This window comes from Antechinus flavipes, chromosome 4 (genome assembly GCF_016432865.1).
Source record: "Antechinus flavipes isolate AdamAnt ecotype Samford, QLD, Australia chromosome 4, AdamAnt_v2, whole genome shotgun sequence".
In the NCBI taxonomy this organism is placed as follows: Eukaryota; Metazoa; Chordata; class Mammalia; order Dasyuromorphia; family Dasyuridae; genus Antechinus; species Antechinus flavipes.
In genome coordinates, this window is record NC_067401.1 from 15349671 (window position 1) to 15372231 (window position 22561).

The window sequence follows — 22561 nt, forward strand, 5'->3', positions numbered from 1 at the left end:
GGCTGGCGAACGGACAGACAGAAGGATACAGGGGGCCGGCCACCCCGCCCCGCCCCTCCCCTCCCCTCCGCTCCCCGGCTCTGCCCTCCCCTCTGGCCCCGCTTTCAGCGCCCAGCACCGAGCGAGGCGGAGGCGAGGCCGATCGTGACCCTGACCTTGACCCCGAGCCTGAGCCTGACCCCGGGCCCGGGCCGCGCTGCGGGGGGCCGGCCGGGTGTGCGGCGGCGGCTGCGGCGGCAGCGGCGGCTCGGCGCTGACGAGCGTCCGTGGGCCGGTCGGGGCGTGGGCCGGCCGGGCGCCGGGTGCGTGGGCCGGCGTGGGCCCGCTCCGTCGCCCGCCGCCGCCCGCTCGCTCCAGGCCGGGTTTTGAAGCCGCCCGCCGCTGCCTCCTGGCGGCTCCTGAACTCCAGCCCCCTCTCGATCAGCCGCTCACTCCGTCTCAATATGTCTCAAGATGGCGGCCAATGTGGGATCGATGTTTCAATATTGGAAGCGCTTTGATTTACCGCAGCTGCAGGTCAGGCTTCCCCCCGCGCCGCCGCCGCCGCCGCCGCCGCCGCCGCCCGCCCGGCCCCGGCCCGGCCCCGGCCCGCCGCCCGCCCGGCCCCGGCCCGCCGCCGGAGCCTCGTCGGGGCCGCTGCCGGAGCGGCGGGCGGCGGGCGGGCGGCGGGGCCGGGGCCGGGCCGGGCCGGGGCGGCGGGGCCGGGCGGGCCGGGCCGGGGCCGGGCCGGGGGCGGCCCCGCGGCGCCTTCGGAAATTGATCCTCTTTGTTCAATTCATCGATCAGCCCAAGATGGCGCCGGAGCCGCCGCCGCCGCCGCCGCCGCCGCTGCCCCGGGGTCCCCGGCCGCCGGGAGCCGGCCCCGCGGGGGGCGCGGGGGGCGCGGGCACTGGGGCGGCGGACCGGGGGCGCGAGCGGGGGGCGCGGGGCGCGGGCGGGAGGGGCGGCCGGGGCGGCGGGGCGGCCGGCCGGGCGGGAGCGCGGTGCCCGGGGCGCGGAGCGCGGAGCCCGGAGCCCGGAGCCGAGCGCCCCCCGCCCGGGCCCGGAGCCCCCGCGCCCCCCGCGCCCCCGCCCGCCCCGCGCGTCCGCGCCGGCAAAGTTTGCGGGGAGTTGGTGCGGGGCCGGCGGCGGCCGCGGGGCCGGGCGGGGGGCGCTGTGGGGCCGCCCGGGCGCGCCGGGAGCCCGCTCCGGGGGCCGCCGTGGCCGTGGCCGTGGCCGTGGCCATGACCGCCGCCTGTCACCGCGGCCCGGGCCCCCGGGCCCCGCGAGCTCCGAGGCTACGGCCCCGACCCGGGGGAAACTTGCGGGGGCGCCGGGCCGGGACTCGGGCAACTTTGGCGGAGGGGGGGGGAGCTCCGGCCCTGCGGGGAGGGGGCGACCCCCGAGTGATTGGCTTGACTGTCGGCGACCCCGGGTTTGGGGACTCCAGTGGCCTTCCCGTACTTGTCCCTCCCCAGCGGATGTGTCGGCCGAGGAGGCTGGGGCAGCCCCGGCTGGCCCCGAGGCCCGGGGACCCAGACTCCCTGAACCCTTACTTTGTGCAGGGTTCGGTTGGGGCGCGGGGGGGGGGGGTGCGGCCAGAGCCGAGCTGGGGAAAGGGTGTCCTTCCCCTTTAAGTGCTTAAGTGCCCCATTTGGCCAAAAGGCCGGGACCCGGGTCTCGGCGGCGCTGCCCCCTCCCCCGAGGTTTCCCCCCCTTGCCTCCTCCCCCACTTGAGCCCGGCTGGGAGCCCCGGGAGCGGCCGGCGGGCTTCGGCCACCCCGAACTTGAGCACGGCCGGAGCCAAGTCCGAGGTGAGGGGGCTCCGGGCGAAAGGTCCCGTGCGTCGGAGGTGGGGGGGCCGCCCCCGGGGACCCCCGGGGTGTCCGGCCGGGGGTCGTTCAGGTGCTCGGGGCCGGGCCGCCGCTCCCCTTCCAGCCCGGGTGTGATTGGAAGGGCTGGATTAAGGTTGAACTTCCCCCAACTTGAAAGAATTCTTAATAGTGACCCAGAATACCTCCAGGAATAAGGCAAATGAGATCCAGATGCAGAGTTGTATAAAATAAAGTGGATTAGATTAAATATATATTTAAATGGAGTCTGACAACTTTAATTTTGAGCGGCTCGTTTCTGCCCCGGCGTTTGCCGGGGATTGATTAAACAAGCGCATGGCCCGGGTGAAACCCCTCGCGGCTCCCCGCGGACTGGGGAGCCGAGGGGGCGACGGCGCTGCTTCTGAGCCGGGGAGTCGGGGGCGCGGGGCTGGTGTGGAGGAACAGCCGGGTGGCACTTGGGCTAAATCGGTCTCTCCGCTTGCAACAAAAAAGAACTCTTGGAGAACGAGACCATTTCATTTCTGTAGCTTCTGTGGAAGTGGCTGCCGAGGAAACTCCTTCCTCATCGATTATAAAACTGAATCAGTCAGACAGTCAGGGTGGGAGAGCCCCCCTTCCCCCTCCCCCCCAGGTCATCCCGGCCAGACTCGATTTGTAGGAAATGGCTTTTTTGAGCATCCTGGCCCAGCTGCCTGGGAACTTTATTTAGAGAGACTTTATTAATTATTAGATTTCTGAACTCTGTGGATCTATTTTTACACCCTCCCCCCCCCCCATCTGCTCTGGTTGGCAATCAGTGACGTCGACTTTGGGGAGAAGATGAGGAGGCCCCCCGGAAAACAGTTTATGAGCCCTGAGATATATGGGGGGGTGCAATATTCAGACCCCAAACTAATCCACATCTGGGTTTTGAACTTGCTGCTTGAGATTATTTTGTGATTATGGTTCATTGGCTTCTCCTAGGTGATGGGATCTTAAAAACCTTAAAAAAAAAAAAAACCCAACACAGTTATTGGGCTTGTCTTGTGTGTTCTAAAGCTTTTAATTGGGTAGAAGAAGGCAGTGTTTGTGTGACCCCCTCATTTACTCTGACCTGGGGTTTCTGAAAGCCCTCTTCACTTGACGCCTATTTTGTTTTCCTCTTTAATGCCCTGAATAATAGTGTAGCTGAGGAGGCTGTAGTTTCAAACGGATTTCCCTGGGAGGACGGCACTTTTACCCTGCGGTGAAAATGATATTCTAATGAAGTTGATTTGGTAAATGGGGTTGGAGATTCTGGTCTTGCCGGAGGGCAGGGACCGGAGCCTCAGGTAAGTGAGTCTCTCTGGTGAAATAGGTCGGATGGGAAGAGGTCACTGCTTTCTGTGGAGGTGGTTCCGTTCTCTGAGCCGAGGGCGCTGCTCTGGTTCTCCCCCTGGGCCACCTTGGACCCGGGCTAACCGGGGCCCTAAAGTGGGTTTCCTAGGAAGGGGGAGATTTAATGTTAATTAAACCTATGGTTTTGAGGGCTAGCTGGGAATGGGTGTCTTCTCTGGGGCTCCAGGTTTCCCTGCAGGCGTTTCTTGGCTAAGCAAAAGGGCACCGTCCTCTCCTTCCATGTTTCACTTCCAGGAGAAAATCCCAAAAGGAATCCCAGCCTACCTTTCAGCTATCTCCGAGGGTTTCTGGGAGGAGAGAGTTTGGCTAAATCGCAAAGTGCTGTTAGTAACAGTAGTTACATATTCGCCTGATTGTCTGCAAGGCTCAGCCTGAGAATTTTTCTCTCCTAAAACAAAATTCATTTGGCCAATAAGAGTTTTGTGTTTCTAATGTTTTTGCTTCCCTCCCCCTTCTCTTCCCCTCCCCCCTCTCCCCCACCATGGACAAGTACCACCGAGTAGATTGTCCACTAAAGCAGTAAATATTACAGTTATTAATGTCTCCTTTAAAGTGTCCCACTCAGAACCTTTTTTTTTTTTTTTTTTGAAACAAAGAAGGAACTCGAGTTGAGGAACTGCTGGGCTCATCTAGCAGCTCTTTTCTTCTATTTTTATGTGTTTGATCTCCCCCTTCTCCTCTGGCCGTGTTTAATCTTTGGGATCTATAGAAAGTCTTAGCTAGTTATTGAATCTATTTTGAGGGGGGGGAGGGTATTTGTATGGCCTTGGGTTTTTTTAGCTTCTGGTTAATGAATTTAGTAATGCAACAGTTTCTGATAGGTCTGCTGAGAATACGACTCCATAGACCTAGTCTTTTGTGACTGATGCTAATAGTGAAGTAAATGAGAAAGATGGGAAGGGAAAGGTTTGGATAAACTGCCAGCCTGTTCGTCCCCTGAGGCTGTGTATCCTTTCATGATCTACCGAGCTAGCTCCCATTAAAATAACTCTCCTCGAGTAAATGTCCTTAGGATTTTAAATGGCTCCTTTTCAAAAAAAAAAAAAACAACAAAAAAAAAACAAGTCTGCTGCCCCGTTCCTGCGAAATTAAACCAAAGCCACTGCTGTGTTTATGTGGGAGGAGATATGCAGAAATAATGTGTGTGTGTGTGTGTGTGTGTGTGTGCTCTTGTGATCCCCTTCCGGGTCTGCCTGTAGCAGTTAACAATCAAAACTATTCCTGAGGCTGTCCTGACATTCAGAAGCTTAGTGGAAATACAAGAATTGAAGTTTCAAAAAAAAAAAAAATCTATATTCATTTCAGATCGCATTTAGAAAGTACAAGAAACAGCAGCCAGGAAGGCAAGGGAAGGACAGATTCGGTAGGGAAAAGCCCTTGTGGATTTAAAAAAAAAAAAGAATTTTCATTAGATTAGAGATCTTTGGAAACAGCTTAAGTCCCCATTCAGGGCTGGATTTGTCTTTGTATCTCTAGCATATCTGGGCATGTAGTAGGCGCCTAATAAGTGCTTATCGGAGTGAGAATCTGGCCTATGCAAATTCAGAGTATTAGTAAGAGACAGGCTCAGTTTATCTGATGGACTTTAAATGAAGCTGGTAAATCAGTATTAACACAGATGTTGCTACTTACCTGATAAGTAGCAATTGATTTCAAAGTTATCTTAATAAAGGCTGGTAAAAGACTATTTTAGAATCTGTCTCTGTCTCTCTGTTTCTCTGTCTCTCTGTCTCTCTCTCTCTCTATCTCTTTGTCTCTCTGTCTCTTTGTCTCTCTCTTGTTTCTCTCTGTCTCTCTCTGTCTCTATCTCTGTCATCTATTTTCTAGTATTTCAATGATAAATTTATCCTCACTGTTCTTTCCTTCTAAAAAATCTGCTTTCCCCAAGGACCAAAACCCATCTCTCCCCACCTTTGAATCTTGTCTGTCTCGCCATGTGTCCGCGGTAGCTCCCGGATAGAATTTTGGCTTTAACTGAAAATTTCCTACCCCTGATTGTTTAAGCCAGTTCCTTAATCTTATTTTAACATATTTAAAATGTACAGAAAAACCCGGAAGAATTGTCTCATGTAAGTAGCAAGTGAACATAGTTTAAACACTCAGGCGGTTCTAGTATCTAATTGGAAACAGGTGGAATTCTTGGAGCCCTTTATTTGAATCTTATTATAGCCAAACATAAGGCCACTTTTTACTTATGGCTATTCATTTGGCTGGAGCTATTTTGAGAGCGGAGCGATAGTCTTTCATTAAGGCTTTTTGGGGAAAAATTTCTCCGTCAATTCCGCCTCTGGGAAATTTGGGGAACGCCGAAGCTGGGGGGGGAAAGAGGAAGGATGCTGGGGTTTGTTCTCTTGTCCCCAAGTGAATTCTGCTCATCTGGAGCGTCTATCGAGGCGTCCAAAAAAGGTGCATTCACGGCATAATTAGGCGAGCAGCTCGTGTGTTGTGTAACTTTATAGCAGACATGGAAGTGGTGAATTCATAGTGACTTCATAGTTTCACTTTTGAGTTCCCAAATATTCATTGACTTGAGCAGGCAGGTAATTCTCTCAGGGGCTCTGGGATGCTGAGGGATGCGAAGGATTTCCTCTCTTCCCTTCTCTTCCTCCCTCCCTCCCTCCCTTGCAGGGCTCTGACCGTCGCCGAAGCCCGGCTAAGTCGGGAGCGTCCCAAGGAGCGAGGGTGGGAAGCCGAGGAGCCGGAGGTGGGCCCTGGGCCTGCGTGCTGGGAGCCCGGCTCCATCTCTGGAGCCACCTTTGGGATTGTGCGGGCGCAAGTGGCTGGGTTATGGGCCGGGCCCTGCCAGGGCTTGTCCCGAGCCTTGGTTAGAGTAGAACTAGCTCCTGTTGGGGGGCCGGGAGCCCCTTGGCCTGGGGGGGGAGGCAGGGGGGCCGGGGAAGAACTTTCTGTGGGGAGCCTGGAGTGCCGGCCTCCCTTAGTGGAGGAGCCTCCGGCCTGTGGCGGCGAGCGGGTCACAGCCACGCGGACCCCACGGAACAACGGCCACGGCGGGGAGGCCCCGAGCCCCCCAGGCTGACTCACGTGTCCCACCTGTGGGGGCCAGGCCGAAGACTTCCTCGGCAGGGAGATCTCCCCGGAAAGCGCCCTCTGCCATGGAGCTGGGCCAGACTCCGAGTGTGATTGGGAAACGTTTAACACAAGAAATACAACCGGAGCTTAGAGCCCGAGAGTCAGGGCCCCGGCCTGCAGCCCAGGGGTAACTTGCTTAAAGTCGCCCAACCCCGGGGATCCTGTTTGGAAAGTGAGCCTCCCTGAGGCAGCTCCCCCTCCCCGGTCGCGCCGTCTCTCGGTCCGTATACGCGTCTGTATGTGTGTGTGAGTACACGCGCATCGTTCGGGACGGACCCGTACAGCAGAGTGTGCTCGGTACGTGTACAAATCCGGACCCGAGTGTGACACGTGTGTGACGCAAATACCCAACGCTCCAAATGCACAGGCTGTACACAGGTAATCTGTCATACACAGAAGCAAGATGTCCTCGCATGGGATGCAAATCTGTGCAATATATACTGCTCAGTGTAACAAGCCCTAACACGCAGAGCCCTCACTCTGCCATTGAGTCTGCAATCTCCGAACTCACGTGTGTGTCTGTATGTGTGTGTGTGTACGCAAACGCACATATACCCACGGAGAGAGAGACTCGCATTCTGAGTGTTTATGTACACACATGTGTAGTGAGAGAGACAGAACCACGTAATAGATGGAATCCTGGATTTAGGGACAGGAAGATCGGGATTCCGATCCCCTGCCTAGTTCTGCTCCGCCGGGGGCTCCTCCTCAGGGTGGCCCGGGCCCTCGGAGCTGCTCTGCCTCTGGTCTCCCGCGGGCCGAGGGAGCGAAGGGAGTTTCCACCCCATAGTTAAAAATCACGACAGGAGAGAAATTTTCTTCCTTCATTTTTTCTAGGACAGATTCCGTGGCCCAGCCTTTAAAATAGGACATTTTCATTTTTGCAGCCTTAATTTTGGGCCTTCACTAGTATCCTTATGTGTGATCATTTGTTGTTGCTCTTCTCCTCTCCCCGCCCCCCCAACACTCTTTTCTTTTTTTTTTTTTTTTTAGAAAAAGACCCATAAGGAGTTGGGTGTTTTGCGTACCATTCAAAAAAAATTGGTGATCTTAACAAAATTTGTTTTTTTATCTTTTAAAAAATATTTTTATTGCTACCAAAGGTTTTTCCCCCCAAATATCTTATTCCCCCTGACAGAGAAGTGATTAACTTTTTAGCTAGAGGGTGACTTTCCGGGTGAGGACGGATTAACCAGAACTGAGTCAGTTTTCTTTAATCCAGATTTCCTTATTAGATCTAGCTGGGAAAAACTCAGTTTTCTTTCTTTTTTTCATTCTCTGACAGGACTGTGTAGACTCGGGGCGCCCCCTGCGTAGCAGGCCTCCCGGCCACGGCTCTTTCCAAACATGATTGATCATCTGTCGCTCCCCCTTCACAATTGTCAGAGATTTTTTTCCCTCTGGTACTAAATTTGGCCAAACTGGGCCTCAGTGGAACAGACTGTGGGGAGGGGGTGCCGAGGTTTGGAGCCTCAGCAGAGCGGCTGATGATGCAGCGTGAGGGGAAGCCTGCGGGCCGGGTCCTGTACTCGGCAGATGCCCCATCAGTATTTCTGGATTAATTGAAATGCCGGGCGCTCCTCATCCTTGGGAAGCTGGGGAGGCGAGGGCTTTGTGCCCAGGGCCAGAGCCCATCAGGTCCCACACTTAGTGGGTACGTGACTAAACCTCCCAGAACCTCAGTTTCCTTATCTGTAAAATACATCGTTGCTAAATAATTGTGCAACCTTCACAGCAGGACTGTGACAGGGAAAGGACTCTTCATACCTTAAAGTGATGTAAAAGGATAGGGAGGTACCAGGAGATCCTACTACAGTTAGAAGGACTTTGGAGGCCCTGGGGCCCGGCACGGTACAAATGAGGAAACTGAGGCCCAGGGAAGAGGTTTAAGGCAGAAAGGTCAAAATCAAAGCAAAACGGGGCGGACCAACGCAGTCGGTGATGTAGTTTGTTTATTTTGTTAAACATTTCCCAATTCCATTTTAATCTGGTTCCTCTGATCCGGACAGTTTGAACCCAGGTCCTCTAGCATTTGTTCACTAAATAGCTGGCGTTAACTTTTTTTTTTTTTTTAATGTTTATGTAAAGTTTTGAGGTATTCTTAAACAAATGTTACTTAAGAAATTAACTTATTTGTGTGATTGCTACCAAATTATTTGAACTAGAATGTTGCAATTATTATTATTATTATTATTTTGGCTGAGACAGTTGGGGTTAAGTGACTTGCCCAGAGTCACATCACACAGTCAGGAAGTGCTAAGTGTCTGAGAGCAGATTTGAACTCAGGTCCTCTTGACTTCAGGGCTGGTGCTCTGCCCACTGCACCACGTGGCTGCCCCTGAATGTTGTAATTGAGAAGTAATTTTGTAATTCATTTTAGGAAGGAAGAAAGGGAGGGAGACAGAGGAGAGAAAGGGAGGAGGGAGGCGGAGGTGGGGAGACAGAGAGGGAGGAGAGAAACACAGGGAGGAGAGAGGGAGGGAGAGAGGATGGGGGAGGAGAGAGAGACAGAGAAGGAAGGAAGGAAAGGAGAAGGGGGGGAAAGAGAGAGAGAAAAAGGGGGAGAGGGAGATTGATTGTACAATGAAGAGGAAAGTGAGAGTGAAGAGAAGAGAGAAAGAGAAAACTATGGAGAAGAGGGAGGGAGGACCATGCCTCCTGCCGGGTTTGTTTTGTTGGTAGAAGCTCCTGGAATTGGGTCCTGCTGAGAGAGGGAGGGTCAGAACCTGGGAGGAACCCGACCCTTCTCACTCATTTGCCTGGAGCTCCTGGTTGGAATTGTGAATCAGAGCCATCTGGATGTTGAATGGTCCTGACCCCATTCCACCTGAGGAAAGGTGAAAACTCCATCCATCCACAAGTACTTATTAAGCACCTACTGTGTGCCAGCTCTTGGGGATGCGAACCAAAACGCACCGGAACCAGTCTCCGCTCTCCGGCAGCTGTCCCAGGGGAGGAGGGGCAGCCTTTGGTGGCTTGGGCCCTGAAGGCAGACGCTGCCGGGCCAGATTTGGGTTTGACTGAAGGAGGAACCTGCTCTCTAAGTGCCAGAGGGGCCGCTTTGGAATCAGGGCTTCCCCTGGTCCCCAAGTGAGAGCTGGGAGATTAGCCTCTCCCTCAGTTATGGCTCGGACCAAATGGCCTCGGAGATGAGCCACAGTAGCTCTGCCTGTGCTATTCCATGGAATCCTTGCAGGAAGGAGGTGCTATTTTTGTCTCCCATTTTACAGCTGAGGAAACTGAGGCAGATGGGAGAAGTGACTTGCCCAGAAGTAAGCATCTGAGGCCGGATTTGAACTTGGCTCTTCCCCACTCCTGAGTCTCAATATTTTTCCAAACTTTCTCCTCAGTTTTCTAGGAAAGTTGTGTGTGTTCTTCCATAGCCCGTAAAAACATTTTGAAGATCATGCTAGCAAAGTGATTTCCCAGTATGGTGGTAATTGGAAGCCTCGAAAGACTCAGAAAATGGGGGGCTCTTTTTTTTTAGTGTGAAGCTGGACGTTGTTGGGGCTCAGTTGCTTATGGAGTCTCTCCATGTGGGAGGAGGGGAAAAGGCATTTCCAAGGAGCGGGTCACGGGATGGAGCAGCCCGGGCCCTCTGGCCTCTGACCCCGGTCCCCTCAGGCCGTGTGTCTCGGACACCCAGAGTTACCGGCCTGTGGGAGCCCCTTGAGGGCAGGAGTTTGTCTGGCACCTGGCGCAGGGCCTGATTCCTCGAAAACATGAGAGACTTCCCAAAAGGATCTCGTCCAAGGCCTTCCTTTTGCCCATGAGAACTGGGGGCCCAGAGGGATTGAGGGAGGCGCGGGGGCCCAGCTCTGGAGGGGAAGGGACCTTGGGGCCAGGGGACAGATGAGGGAGCGCAGCGCCCACAGACCCTCGGGGTTCCCTGGAAGGATGGACTCTTGCTGCCGCAGCCTGGGACCCTCGTGGGGGATTTGGTGAAGTCTTTGGAAAGAGGATGGTGGCTGTGGGCTCCCGGGTAGGAAGTCTGCTCAGATTGCTTCCGGGGGGGGGCCTTAGCCAAGTGGGGGGAGCTGCAAGGGGGGGCACTCTGAACCCCCCACGAGGGGCAGGGGCCAGGGTTGCCCTTGAGGAAAGTACAAGCGGGTTGCCGGCTGCCGCCTTCCGGGCCAGGCTTGGTGGTTTGCAGCCTCCTGGCCTGGTCTGTGTAACCCATCAGCGCTTTTCGTGGGTTCCGGTAAATGTACTTTGGCGGATTTTTATTTGTGCGACTCACGGTATGAAAGGTGCGTGTCGGTGCGCCCGAGTGCAGTGACAGGGAGTGAGTGACGTGTAATTACCTCTGGGAGAGGGCCTGGGAGCCAGGAGGCCGGAGTCGCCGTCCCGTCCGACACGTTCGCTTCGTGACCTTGGGCAAGCGCTCTGGGGACCGGAGCTGCCACCTGCCCTGGGAGAGAGTTTCCACACCTGGGAGTCCCCTTTCCTTGCCTCGTAGGGAAGAGGGCGCTAGTCTGAGGGACCGGTTTCAAGTCTTACCGACCCGCGTGTGATGCTCCCGGCCGGCTCTCTCCCGGGTCCTCTGGGATCGCCGCCGTGACCGCGACTGACCTTTCCAAAGCCTCTGTGGCCACATGGAGGAGGAAGCGGGCCCGAGTCAGGACCCTGCCTTTGCGACCTCGATCTCCAGGTCTCAGTCTCTCCATCTGAAAAATGGGGAGATTGGAGATAGTCTTCTTGAAGGCCCTATTCTCCCTCCAGAGGTGAGGAACCCGCCTTAAAACATGGATTTCCTCCCATGGCTTCGGTGATTCCCACTGACAGAGGGTAAAAACTCACCTGGACGTGAGGTTTCATGGGAAGAACGCTCAGTTTTGGTTTGGAGGACGTGAGTGGGAAGCCAGCTCGTGGCTCCGGCTCGTGGGCAAATTGAGTGAGGCCCCTATATTTTGCTTGGTAATGCGCCGAATTCGGTCACTAGAAAGGCAAAAAGGACATGATCCTGGCCCTCCAGGAGCTTATATTCTTTTAGGGAGAAACTGAGGTAAAAAACAAAATATATCCAGGTCCTAAGTCGTTTCTGGACTATGGGGCAAACCAAGTAAGAGATGGCTATGTGATCTTTGGAAAGGAGGGATCCTAGGGATCAGAGTGAGTGTGTAGACCCCTGAAAGGCTCTCGAGGCCTGCAGAGACACTGACCAAGGAGCACTGGATGACCCTCAAGGGAGGAAGGAAACAAGCACCGATTAAGCTGTTACATATTGGGCCCATGCAAAGTCCTTTATAAGTAGATCTTACTTGATCCTCAAAGGGAAATCGGTGCTCTTACCATGTCACATGTGGGGAAACTGAGGTAGCAAGTGAAGTGATTTGTCCAGGGTCACATAGTTGTCAGGGACTTGAGGCTGGATTTGAATTCAGGTCCTCTGGACTCCGAAGCCCTTCTATGCAAAACCCTTGGTGCCAGGTCCAAGGGCTTGGACTTGTGGTTCCTCCTGCCCTTCTCCCACGAGCTCTCCAGCCCCCTCATCTCCTCATTTTCTCCCTCTCTTTACACTCCTTCTCATTTGTAATTGGGGAGGGGCGTGCTTTGGATAACATCTGGGAGGCTGGGACCCCGGGATCTTTTTTCTTCTGCTATTTAGTGGCTCCCTGGTCCAACAAACACGTGTGTCCTTATTGTGTGCGACAAGCCTTCCCGGAGCGTGTCTCATGTTGTGTGGGTCACCATTACTGGTCTCACCCCAGATTAGCTCGTTTGAAGTCATCGCGTGCCGGATGAGCCGAAGGTGTTTGTTTAACGGGGGACGTCGAGCCGGTTCGTAGAACGTTGTTCTGCATCTTACGCGGCGCTCAGTTGCTTATTGATTTTGTCTAGCCAGAGTGGCTTAGGGGAAAGCAGGCAGAATCGGGGGTCCGAAAAGGGAAGGAAAGTCCCCCCATAAAAGGCTTTTTTATGAAGGGCCTCCTCTGGGGCCGGCCTGGTGTGAGGGCCGGGGGGATGCTCCCTGAGCGAGGAGCTCTTACTGCCTGCAGACGTGACCCCGCTTGGAGCAGGTCACCTACTCTGCCTTAGTTTCTACATCTGGAAAATGGAGGGCTTGGGCTAAATGTCCTCCACGTCTGTGATCCCAGTACTAATTCACCTTTACCTGGTACTTTCCTCCCAGAATTTGAGGGTTAGGCGGTCCCCTCAGTACTGCCCCTGAAAGGGGTCCTGAGCCCTAATATGTACCCACAAGTGGTTGTCCAGTCTCCACCAAGGAGGGGGATTCCATAAGTATTTTTTTAATTTTTATTTAATAATTACTTTATATTGACACTCGTTTCTGTTCCGATTTTTTTTTCCCTCCCTCCCTCCACCCCTCCCCTAGATGGCAAGCAGTCCTTTATATGTTGGGATCCCATAAGTATTATTCTATTCTTTTTACAGATGGACAAACCAAGGCTCATAAGTGTCTGAGGCAGCCTGTTGAGGCTGGGATAGTCTTTTGCCTTTTTTTCATTCCCCGGTCTTTAGAGCATAAAGTAGGAGCTTAACAAATGCTTGTCCACCGACTGTCTCTGGCTTTTAAAGCGAGGGCTCTTTCCCCTGTGCTATGTCTCCTTTAAAAATCATTTTACATTTCATTCTCATGGCGGTGATTCTCATCCTGTTTGTGTCCTGGAGCCCTGGGACCCCCTTCTCAAACTGTGTCCGTAACTGCGTAAACTAGGAAATCAATAATACTGAAATCAATTTGTTAGAATGGGGGGAGGGAGGGAGTTCCCAACCCAGAGGCCAATGAGACAGAAGAGATAAGCTGATAGAATCTAAGAAAGTTATTTTCTTGTAAGCCTCAAGGAGACAGATTCGAGGGACTTGAGACTTTTACTTTACTTTTACAAAAGGGGGAGGGAGTTATTATTCTGATTTAGACAAACAGCAACATAGACATTTCCATAGATGAAGAGGAACTGAAAAAAAAAAAAAAAAGGAATATACACGAAAGCCCGGGGGGAAGCATAAAATGAAGTCATCGCGTCGGTTTCAGAGTGCGCACAGTGTTACTGAGGGCCCTCACTCAGGAGTTTCACCTGCACTGCCTGACGTCCATGGCCTATAATGTGCATGGAGTGGAAGTGACTTAATTTGTCCAAAGACTGCAATTCTACCCATCAGTCTCTGTCCCCAAAAGAAGGGGAAGTCCTCCTTTGACAGCAGCAACGTGTTCTTTAGCTCTCCATTTAAAGGCTGAATGGGGGGGGTGCGTTATAGTTATCCAGGTGGCCCAAACCCCAGGGTGTGAGGAGCAAACGACGTTGGAGTTTTACTTTCTGGTGGCAGAAATGTCCCACACAAATAGGTTTTTTTGGTCCTTCCCAGAAACACACCCAGAAGATTAGGTGACGGAGATAAAGGCCCAGTCTGGGAGCCCTGTGTCTGTTTGCCTGAAGGTTGCCCCTTAAAGGAGCCAATGGCTTGTTTTCTTCCCTTCATTTATTCAGATGGAATACTTGGGTTGTTGTTTTTGTTGTTTGTTTTTTCTTTTTAAAGACATAGCTTCGCTGTTTCTCTAGAAGCAGTTTTTGCTTGCTCAGGAAACCCTTTCTGGAGACCACACACATCTAGGTCAGATGCTGTAACCCTTCACCCCGCCGGAGCCAATGGCCGTCCGCGTTAGTTTTTGTGCTGGTGGTGATGGAATTCTGTGGTAGTCACATTCCTGCTTCCTGAGGGAAGAGGTCCGGCAGAAGAAGGCTGTGAAAACCAGAGGGTGGCAGAAAGGGGTGGCCGGGGCCCTCGCGGTCCCCGTGGGCATCTTGGCCCGTCCTCCAAGCTCCTGGCCGGTATCGTTTTTTGTTTCAGTGAATGGCTGGGGAACTGAAGTCTAATGACCGGGACATCTGGGAAGAGCTCAGTTCTTTTTTTTTTTTTTTTTTTTTTCCTTTAGTAAATCCCCTTTTAAACAGCATATTAGTGCTATCCTAAAGTCAAGGAAGGAAATGGAGAAAGCCATTGTTGGGCTGAATTATTTACCGTCTCCAGTTTTGTTGGTTTTTCACAGTTTATAATACAGAAATAATCCCAACTGGTCCTTTCGCTCTGGCTGCAGCTTGGCTCTGTGACATTCTGGGAGTCACTTGAGTTTCTTGATGAGTTCTCTTGAGTCACTCAGCTTCTTCCATTATCAGATGAGGGAGTTGTGCTAAATGACCTCTGATATCCCCTTTTTGCCCTAAAGCTGTGACCCGATGATCCCCCGATGTGATATGTCGATATTTAAAAAAAGAAACGGCTTTTCTGAATCCGTGGAGATTAGATAGTCTAGTGATTCCTGAGGTTGGACAGCCTGGGGACCTGCGAAGGGACCTGCCCGTCTGGAACTCTCCAAGGGCAGCCGGGGCAGTCGTTGCAGCGGCTTTCGAGCCGGGAGCTGCTCCCGCCAGAACCTTCGATGGCTTTGGTCCGGCCCGATTAGACTCGGACCTTCCCGGAGAGCCTTTTACGCGGTCTGCCCTCGGTAGATCACGGCTTGTCTTGGTGCCATGATAGGAAGGAAATAATAATAATAACAATAAATAGCACTTAGAGAGCCGTGAGTTTGTGATTTATGAGTATCTCATTTAGTCGCACAATAACCCTGTTGGGAAGGAGGCTGGTGGGCTTGTGGTGTTGTTTGTCCTTCGTGGTCCAAGGCGACTGTGAGATCAGGGAGGTGACGTCATGACGGGCAAGAGTCAGACGGAAGTGAGGGAGGCCGGGCCAGGTCACCGGCCTCACTGTCCCCTCCAGGCCGTCCGGTCCGGCGGCCAGAGGCCAGACCCGGTCCGTGCTGAAGGCTGGGCCAGAGTGGAGGCAGAGAATGGCCTCTGACCTCGCCACATACACACACATACCTACATTCACGGGCAACTAGACTATAGATATTTATTTATATTTGCATATATGTGTGAATCGAGGTGGGGAAGACCGTCAGGGTTTCGTGAGTGGAACAAAACTTACCGGACCCAAACAGCGACCGGGTGGGACTTGGCCTGGGACCTGTTGTTGGTCAGTCAGTAAGAAGCAGAGGGAGAGGGGGAGGGGAATCGACACTTAAGAAGCATCTCCTACGCTCCAGGCTCTGCTGGGTCAGTCTGTATCATAACCCTGAAAGGGAGGGGCTGTTACCATCTCCATTTTCCAGGTGAGGAAACTGAGGCGGGCAGATTAAATGTCTTTCCCATGAGAACTATCTGAGGCAGGATTTGACCTCGAGACTTCTGACTCCGGCTCCCCTCCGCCAGCACTGTGGCGACCCCTTGCAGCTCCTGCTGAACCATGCTGGCTGCCACTGGCGCTTTCCCATTGGAGTTTCCCGGGAGTCCTGGGAGAAGGCGGGGATTAGCGGGTCAGCATCCTCACGTGGCAGATGAGGAAGCTTGAGGGACTAAGCCCTCTGTGCTCACCTCGAATCCAGGGCTTTGGACTCTGAGTCCAGCCCTCCCCTCAGTTAATAGTTAACCCTTGGATGCCTTCAGGTCTGCGGCCTTCCCGGGTCACATCCCCAGAGGGCGGCCGGACTCTGGCCCAGGCGGGGCTGGGAGGTTTGGCCTGGACTGTCTCGGGGATGGGGCTCTGGAAGCGCAGTCATGTGGACGCTCGGACACTGGTCCTCACCGGAGCCCGTGGGCCCCTCCCCCTCTGTCCTGCCCCCCCTCCCCCCCCCCCCAGGGCCCGGCACCGCAGGCTTTCATACGGGCCGAGGGACTGGCCGGGGTGCCGGGATTGCTCCACTGAAGCTTGACATGCAATGATCAGTGATCAGGCAGAGCAGTCGGAGGGAGAGGGGCCTGGGTTAGGAACCGGGGCCTTTCCTGGCCAGACGGTCTCCATCCTTGGGGATTTCCATTTGGGGGGACCGAGACCAAGGGTGTCCCCGGTGCCAGAGAGGAGGGGGCCCCTGCTCACCGGCCGCAGAGGGAATTTGTCTGTTCCTGGGTCGCCTGAAGGGCTGGGCCCCAGAGGGCCGGTCATGGTGACCCGGAAGGGATCCCCACCCATAGGGGCCCCTTCTCAGGCCCTGCTGGCCAGGTCATCCCTGCAGCCTGGCTGAGGTCACGGTGGAGCCGGGGGGATCACGTGGCAGCGCTGGGGGGCTGCCCCTTTGAACCCGGCGGCCTGCCCTCCCTGTGGGGACCTCAGTGCCCCATTCCTGGCTGAACCCTGGCTGGGATCTTCCCAGGGGAAGGCTGAGCTCTGAACTTTGGGCCTGGTGCTTCCTCCGGAGATTTCCTTGCCTCTGACCTTGACCTGGCCCCTCCTGATTGGGCCACCTTTCTTCCCTGAGCACCTGCTAATTGCTCAGTCATTTCCAAACGGCTGCTTCCGTTGCTAGGGTGGCCCTGGAGAAATCCAGACTCGGGCGCTCTTAGGGGGACCAGGGAGATACTAGGAGGGGAAGATGGGAGGAAGTGGGAGCTGAAGAGCCGGGAGGGCCAGACCTTATCTTTGGGGTTTATTTGGGGGTGGGGGCTTAGGCCTTAGGAAAATCAGTATGGCAGCTGAGCAGAACTGGGGCTGGGGGCCCGAGATTAGCAGAGAATCTTTTTTAAATAATGAATTTAGTGATCAAATGCACCCGTTTCAATATATTAAAAAGAACAAAGCAAGCTAACACGTGAGTCTGGATTTCTCTTGTGTTTAGCTTGTTCTTTTTTTATTTTTAAAGTGTGCTAGATTGAACAGAAAGGTAACAAAATTGCCCTGTTTGTTTTCCCTTCTGAACCTTGTTTCTCCGAGAAGCTTTAGTAGCAAATAAGGCAGTTGCTTTGACAATGTTAATTTTGGGTGGCTCAGAGGCTCCCGGCCCAAGGTCGGCTTCTATCCTGACTGAACCAGAGCTTTCAGATTTTTGGGTTTCTATTTTTCCATCTTCCGTCCTATCTGTCCATTTTTCCACCCATCGTTTTTTATTTGTTTGATATGTATGAGAGGGGGAAGAGAGGGCACCTTCCTGAGAAGAGCTTTCCCCTGATTTAGTTCAGTTCCTCAGATCTGAAAGGGCTGCTTTGTGCCCGTGGGCGGCCGGGTGGGTGCCAGGGAGCCACCACAACCCCTGCCTTGCGGGAGCTTATAGTCTGGTCATGAGGAGAATAGCAGGGCCTCGGGTCAGCAAAGGCCTGTACCAATAGTAGCTCCCTTGGTCCCCTCAGTGGCCTGGCTACAGCTGCTGTTAGTCCGGTCTGGGGACCCGGAGGTGGGGCAGAGCTTTAAGTGATCCAGGGTGTCTGAGGCCCCAGGCCCACACAGCTTCCCTTCAATCGGAGGCTGTCTGGGAGAGGAGGGAGGGCTGGCAAAGGTCACTTAGCCTGAATTATAGGGTCCTAAGGGCATCCCAGCCAGGGGATAGAGGAGCCTTAAAGTCCCCCCTCCTTTTATTTGGCAGCAGCTGGCGTAGGCAGCAAGTCAGGATGCAGGAGGCGGGGCTTCTGTCGGGAGTCAGGAAAACCTGAGTTAGAATCCTGCCTTGGATATAACTTAATGTGGGAGCCTGGGAAAGCCCCTTAATAGGAATAATAAATAAGGGTCATGAGTCTCCAATGAGATCATACGGGTGAGGTGCTCTGAGGACTTGAATGTGCTCTAGAATCTGGTGGCTGATCCGGCCCGTGGCCAGGCCAGACGGGAAGCAGGCAGCCCAATTAGGAGGCAGTTCTGTTAGTCCCAGCTGGTGGTACCGGCTCCGAATGAGGAGGCAGAGAAATGGGGGCGGAGGGAGACTGGAGGCCTAGGCAGGGGCTTGGGTAGAAGAGTCATGACATACGTGGAGGAACAGGGGCCTTCCAAGAAGAAAGGGAGGGAGGGAAAGAGATAAAAGGGGGAGAGAGAGAAAGAAAGAAGGAGGAGAGAAGGAGGGAGAGACAGAAAAAAAAGGGAGGAGAAAGGAAGGGAAAGAGAGAGAAAGAAGGGAGGAGAAAAGGAGGGAAAGAGAAAAAAGGAAGGAGAAAGGAAGGGAAAGACACAGAGAGAAAAAAGGGAGAAGAGAAGGAGGGAGAGAGAAAAAAGGAAGGAGAAAGGAAGGGAAAGACACAGAGAGAAAAAAGGGAGAAGAGAAGGAGGAGAGAGAAAAAAGGAAGGAGAAAGGAAGGGAAAGACAGAAAAAAAGGGAGAAGAGAGGAGGGAGAGAGAAAAAAGGAAGGAGAAAGAAAGGGAAAGAGAGAGAGAAAGAAAGGAGGAGAGAAAGAGGGAGAGACAGAAAAAAAAGGGAGGAGAAAGGAAGGGAAAGAGAGAAAGAAGGAGAGAGGAAGGGAAAGAGAAAGAAGGGAGGGGAGGGAGAGAATCAGAAGTGAGACGGGAAGAAAGGGGGAGAGAAAGAGAGAATGAGAATGAATAGGCAGATGTGTTTGGAGATGAAGGGACCTCATCTTGCAGATGAGAAAATTGAGACCCAGAGAAGAGCCATAAGCCTGGAGCTGGAAGGATCCAGGCCCCAGAGACCGCCTCCTCTGGTGCTCCGACCTTATTGTTGAGGACCCTGTGGGAAAGGGGGAGTCACACAAATAGCAGTATCTGAGGAGGGATTTGAACTCAGATCTTCTTGATTGTGAAGCCAGGGCCTTATTCAGTGCCCTGAGTCGTTACTTTAAGGCCGAGATTGAGAAATGTAGGTGTCGGGCATCAGTAGGGCATACCCAGCTGGCAGTCGGGGATGGCCGTGGTTATCTGCACAGAGGCGAGGAATGACGAAAGGCCGAAAGTGGATAAGGGCTATGGCTGTACAGAAGGATGGGAGGAACCTGTTAACAGAAGACAGTGTGTGTCTATGTATGTGTATATATATGCATGCACAAATATATCCTTACTTCACTGCTGGCCTGCTTGGGGGTGGGAGGGGATGGAAGGGGAAAAAAGAATAATGTAAAAAAGGTGCGCAGCAAAGAACAAAGGAACAATTTACAAGGAAGTAAAGATGGACACTCATGACTATAATTTCTCATATATATATATATATATATATATATATTACACATAGACACTTTCTTGATCTGATAATTTGTTGTTATATATTTTGAAACCTCCCTGATGTTCTGCTGGGTACACGACAATGTTCTGTTTTGTTTTGTTTCATTTTGTTTTGTATTCCTTTTCTGTTTTTTTCCTTGTTTTTTTTTTTTTAATAAAACATTTAAAAAATAAAACCCAGTTCAGCCAGTTAACTAACTTGGGATTTTATTTTTAATTGAGTAGTTTCCTTATTTTCCCTTTCTCCCCTCCAAAAAAGATGCAATAATTGCATTTTGAATTTAATGTTTCAAAATAACTCCTACACCAGGAGACTAAATGTGATGTTGTGTTTGTACAAAGTTCCTTTTCTTGGTTTACACAAAATCTACTCTCGTTTGAGCGGCTTGTGATGATTTCTCCAGAAAACTTGGTTCCTCTTTACTGTCTTCTGCTAATTAATTGTTTTTCATGTATTTCTTCAGGGTTTTCTAGAGTCCTCTGAACCCACTTTAAAAAAAAAAATGTGAGAAATATATTGCACTGGTAAAGCAGTCATTTGTCTCGAGTGTTGCAATTGCAAAAAATATTTTGAGTTGGGACTGTTAAGATGCCTAAACATTTTGTAAATATTTCCAATCATCATTTCTAAAGGGAAAGTGCTGCCTGATGGGGACATTGGCACAGAATGTTCTGGTGATGCAATTACTTTGGAAACAGTTTTTCTTTGCAATAATGTAGAGCAACTTTACAAAACAATGTTTTTCCCCTGGACTCAGTGGTAGATTAGCTGGTGTCCATTGCCAGAAGTGACCCTCCTGACACCGTCCCCCAGAACTGTTCTCTTTTATGTCCTCTTCCTCTCTTGACTCAGGTCTGGTTTTTCTCTTTAACACTAGGACTGGAAGTGACCCCAAAGGCCATAAAGTGCAATCCACTCTTTTTATAGATGGGGGAAAGGGTTGGAAAGAATTCCCCTCGATTGAGCCAAACCTCTCATTTTACAGATGGGGAAACTGAGACCCAGTTGCACTTTGTAGCTGCCTAGCTTCTGTCTAGTATGTAGTGCTGTTAAGCTTCTGTGCTTCAATAGCCCACTTTTGAGAATTCTGCGTATAAAGACATGGCATGCTAAATTAAAATAAAAACTGAAACGCAGTTCAGTTGGAAATGGCCTTTGAGCAGTTTAGGATGTTAATTAAGGACTGAAATTCAGTTGAAATTTCTCTTGATGACTTAGTCCAGAATTGAAAGTGAAGCTTTTCAGCAACAGAAATGAGGTTCTTGGTAAGAGAATCCAAAGAGAGAATTTATGCTCTAAGCATCCATTTCTAATGGGAAGCATACATTGTCTGGATAATGCAATTCCAAATGCCAAACCAGATGTCCCTCAATACTTTCAGGCCAATAAAGCATTAAGTAATGAGAATATTTAGTTTTTAGTTAAGTATAATTAGGACTCTGTGTAAATTCTGAATGAAGTTGACAGATTTTTATAGGTAGGTCATGGCAAAAAATATAAAACCTTTTTTTAGTTTTTCATGTTAATTGAGAGAGAAAGAGAAGGAGGGAGAGAGGGTGGAGAAAGATAGGGAGGGAGGGAGCGGGAGAGAAAGAGAAGGTATCATCTTACTGTTTCAGAATAGAGCCGAGAGGGTCATTGGTGACCTCAATTCACTACGTTAAATTTGAAAGTTGTATAAAACCTTGTGATTTTTTAAAAGATAAATTTTTAAGAGCTTATTAGGTTTATGTTGAAGGGGTTTAAGCTTCCCATTCATATATGTGAAAAAAGAGGCCAGCTTCATAGTTTCAAAAACCTATAGGACGTTACTTGGTCATCTGGATATTTAATTGTTCAGCATTCCAACTCAGTATGTCAATGTTTAAACATATGCCTTTCCCCCCTTTTAAATCAGAAAACTCTAATTATCCTGTCTCTGGGGTTCTTAACCTAGGATCTATGAACTTAACATTTTTTTTGTTTTGTTTTGTTTGGATAAATCTATCTTAATAGAATTGATTTCCTTTTGTATTTTATTTTAAGAATTTATAACTATTCAGACAAGGCGACCTGATACTTCCCCAGATTTCATGAGACAAAATAATTAAGAGCCCCTGTCCTAGTCTGAAGACTTTGGGCCGGTTTGAAGGAGAAGCATTATCAGGTTTTTGAACGATAACTGCTGGGACAATATCATGCTCTCCTCTCTCCAGATCAGCCCGGGAAGGATTTCTCCCTGAGGAGGCCAGCAGGGCCAGACAGACCCTCAGTGGATCAGGGTAATGATCAGAAGGAAGCCATCTTTGATTTGTTCATTTAATGGCAGCAGCTCTTGCGTTCACCATTGACCAGTCAGACGGGGAATCCTTAGGGGGAACAGTCAGGGTGGGGTTAGTGAATGGGTTTAGGAAAACGATTCCCCCAGGCTGGGAAGAGAGTTGCCTGGCGAGGCTTCTGTTTAAAGTGCTCCAGTCCAAGTGTTGCCTGAACTTTACCCTGAAAGCTGAAACTATGTTTTATCTCACTGGGGAATTGTGACCATTGTCCAAGAATGCTATCACTGCCGAGCCTGAAAGGGGGAGATTTTCTGAGTCCTGGCGGGGCCCGCCCTCCTTGGGTAGCCCTCGGAGCATAAACACCTACATTCAAAGAAACGAAACGAATACAAATCATTTCTGGCCGTCGGGTGCTTAAAGGCAGACTTGTCTTCCACAGTTTTTAGGACCCCAGAGGAGACCCCTGGGGCAAGGCCTTGGGGAGGTCGGTTGTACCTTTGCAGGGGTATTTATTTGAGTGAAGGAGGGAATGAAGGAAGGAAGGAAAGATTCCCGTAGAGAGGAAAGTGCAGCGACTGCATTTGGAGACTCTGGCCTCGGAATCAGTCCTGGAGCTGCCCCCTCCTCCCTGCCTCAGTTTCTCCTCTAGGGTTGGCTTAGATCAGGGCTTCTTAAACTTGCTCCACCCGTGACCCCCGAGTGAAAACCTGAGAGATTTTTGTGACCCCGGCTATGTAAAATCCCACGCACTGATACTAAGTCAGTGAGGAGAGCCCAGCTGGGGCTGGGAGCCGTCCTGTGATCCTGCTGTGCTGTTTGAGGAAGCCGGGGATCAGGATTACCCTCAGAAGCTTGTCGGAGTCTCCAAGGGAGCTTTATTTTGAGCAGAAAATCATGGGGTTTAAAGCCTCCAGTTCTGGCCCAAGATCGTTTTACTGCTGGGGAAACTGAGGCCGGGAGGGGTTTAGACTAGACAGCCAGCAGGGGCGATTACTTCTGACTGCGAGCGGCCGGGATTCAAACGCGGAGACCGAGGTCCCCCAGCTCTCCCCCGGCTCTGTCCAGGTTCC

General features: G+C 51.8%; 1 protein-coding gene across 6 annotated transcripts in view; it reads left to right on the plus strand.

Moving 5' to 3' along the window:
• Window positions 1-314: 314 nt before the first annotated feature.
• Window positions 315-22561, plus strand: part of CUX1 (cut like homeobox 1) — a 382812-nt gene continuing 360565 nt past the window's right edge. For 2 of the 6 annotated variants that reach the window (XM_051991859.1, XM_051991860.1), the window contains exon 1: window positions 315-516. In XM_051991859.1, the coding sequence (XP_051847819.1) occupies window positions 454-516 (63 nt within the window). In that variant the 5' untranslated portion in view covers window positions 315-453. The remainder of the gene's footprint in view (window positions 517-22561) is intronic. The other 4 variants (XM_051991862.1, XM_051991863.1, XM_051991864.1 and 1 more) reach the window with 3 other exon arrangements.